The sequence below is a fragment of the Pistacia vera genome, unplaced genomic scaffold (genome assembly GCF_008641045.1).
Source record: "Pistacia vera cultivar Batoury unplaced genomic scaffold, PisVer_v2 Contig432, whole genome shotgun sequence".
NCBI lineage: Eukaryota > Viridiplantae > Streptophyta > Magnoliopsida > Sapindales > Anacardiaceae > Pistacia > Pistacia vera.
In genome coordinates this window covers 1,682,132-1,683,967 of record NW_022196260.1, presented here as the reverse complement: position 1 = coordinate 1,683,967, position 1,836 = coordinate 1,682,132, and the positions used below count along the sequence as shown (strand labels likewise).

At 33.7% G+C, this 1,836-nt stretch overlaps 1 protein-coding gene across 1 annotated transcript; it reads left to right on the top strand.

Annotated features, from left to right (window-relative positions):
- The first annotated feature begins 407 nt into the window (after positions 1-407).
- Positions 408-1,210, top strand: LOC116143669 (putative EG45-like domain containing protein 1). The gene is made up of 3 exons (XM_031429111.1): positions 408-550; positions 744-1,014; positions 1,190-1,210. The coding sequence occupies exons 1-3, from the start codon at positions 439-441 to the stop codon at positions 1,194-1,196; spliced, it is 390 nt and encodes a 129-aa protein (XP_031284971.1). The 5' UTR covers positions 408-438; the 3' UTR covers positions 1,197-1,210.
- The last annotated feature ends 626 nt before the right edge of the window (positions 1,211-1,836 follow it).

Here is a 1,836-nt window from a genome sequence, read left to right as displayed (position 1 = left end):
TCAATATTGCATGTCAAAACGTTTTGTTAGTAATTATATACATACGAAAATTTTTAGATAAGAAAATCCTAAAGTTTTTAAAGTGCTGATCAAAAGCTAGAAATTGCCAGTTAGACATTGGCCATGGTTCTTGCAACCATCTTTCGATCTGCATGTTAAAAACGCCACGGCTTATACTTTAGGGGTTGACTATATACATATTTTCTTAAATTATTCCGAAGTTTGAAATTTGGATTTTAAAGTTATAGAGATTATGCTAACGTAGACCATATGAATTAGGGAGCGAATGAATGTCATCATCAATTAGATTTTTCGGAATTCGGGAAAACGTGAGAAGAAAGAATTGCTGATTAGTTTTCCTCTATAAATTGATGGAAATCCTCATGGTTTCATGCAAGCTTTTTCTATTACAATTTACAAAGAAAAAATATAACAAAAATGGCAACTCAGAGAAGTGTTCTTCTTATTATAGGGCTTGTCATTAGCAGCTGCTTTTTCTCTGTGGCATTCGCAGTCTCTGGCACTGCCACTTACTATACAACTTATGTTCGTGAGTATTTTGATCAATCCCAAAACCAAATTTAACTTTTTTTTTTTTTTTTTTTGAATGTTTTTTAAAACTGTTTTCGTATATAATTTAAAACAACGTATGCATGAGTTAAACCTAATTAAAGACATTGCAAATGAAAATCAATGGAATATTAACTTATTGGTTGTTTTGTGAATTTGTTCTGCGTGGCTAGCATCTGCATGCTACGGCAATGAAGACCAAGGGGTGATGATCGCCGCCGCAAGTGACGTATTGTGGGAGAACGGGGCTGCATGTGGAAGAATGTATAGGGTGACATGCACCGGAGCTACAAATGGTGTACCTGAGCCTTGCACAGGCGCAAATGTTACTGTCAAAATTGTTGATTATTGTCCAGGGTGTCAAGGAACCCTAGATCTCTCCCAACAAGCCTTCGCTCAGATTGCTAACCTTGTCGCTGGAATAATAAACATCGATTACACTCAGTAAGTATACATTGTTTTATGTTTTAACTAACGATATAGTTGATTTGACAATATCATATAATCGACAGTTATAAGATAGATGATATTGTTGTATCAAATTATTGTCACGTTTTTTCAAATATAAAATTACATTATATTTGAGGGTATAACAATTTTGTTTTCTTGTGATTTGCAGGGTTTGAAGATAATTCTGCTGTTAGGATTGTCAAACTATTTGATAATAATGTTGAGAATAAAATTTCTGAAATAAGAGTGTTCTTGGAAATAAAAAGGAATCCTTCTTCCTTTTATAATAATAATAATTTGTATTGAAATTATTATGTAATTATTTCATTTCTCTTTGTTTTGTATCTAAAATAAGAGGCTTCGACTGGTGAAAGTTTTATCACTTTACCAAGTTGATTAAACTTAAGTGAAATGAGTTAAACATGTTGATTCGTGCATTTGGGTAGCTTGTTCATCGTCGACATAAACTAAACATCCAAGATAAAATGTAAAGCACACAAGGCAATTTTACATGGTTCGACAATCGGCCTATATCCATGCATGGGACCAAGTCCAGATGATACTAATCTATTATGATAAATATTTATAGTTCAATTATAAAGTCAAAGTTAAGCATGACTAGTTGCAAGAACACTCTTTGATTTCACAACATTTCAAACATCACCCTTGGGTTGAACTTCGAACTACCACAACAAGCTTCATGCCAAGAGACCTCCTGGACAACCTTGAGCTCCTCTCAAGGATCAACACTAAAGATGCACTTCAACTCCAATAACTTAAAATCTCATCAAGCATCACCAATGGAATCACGTTCCA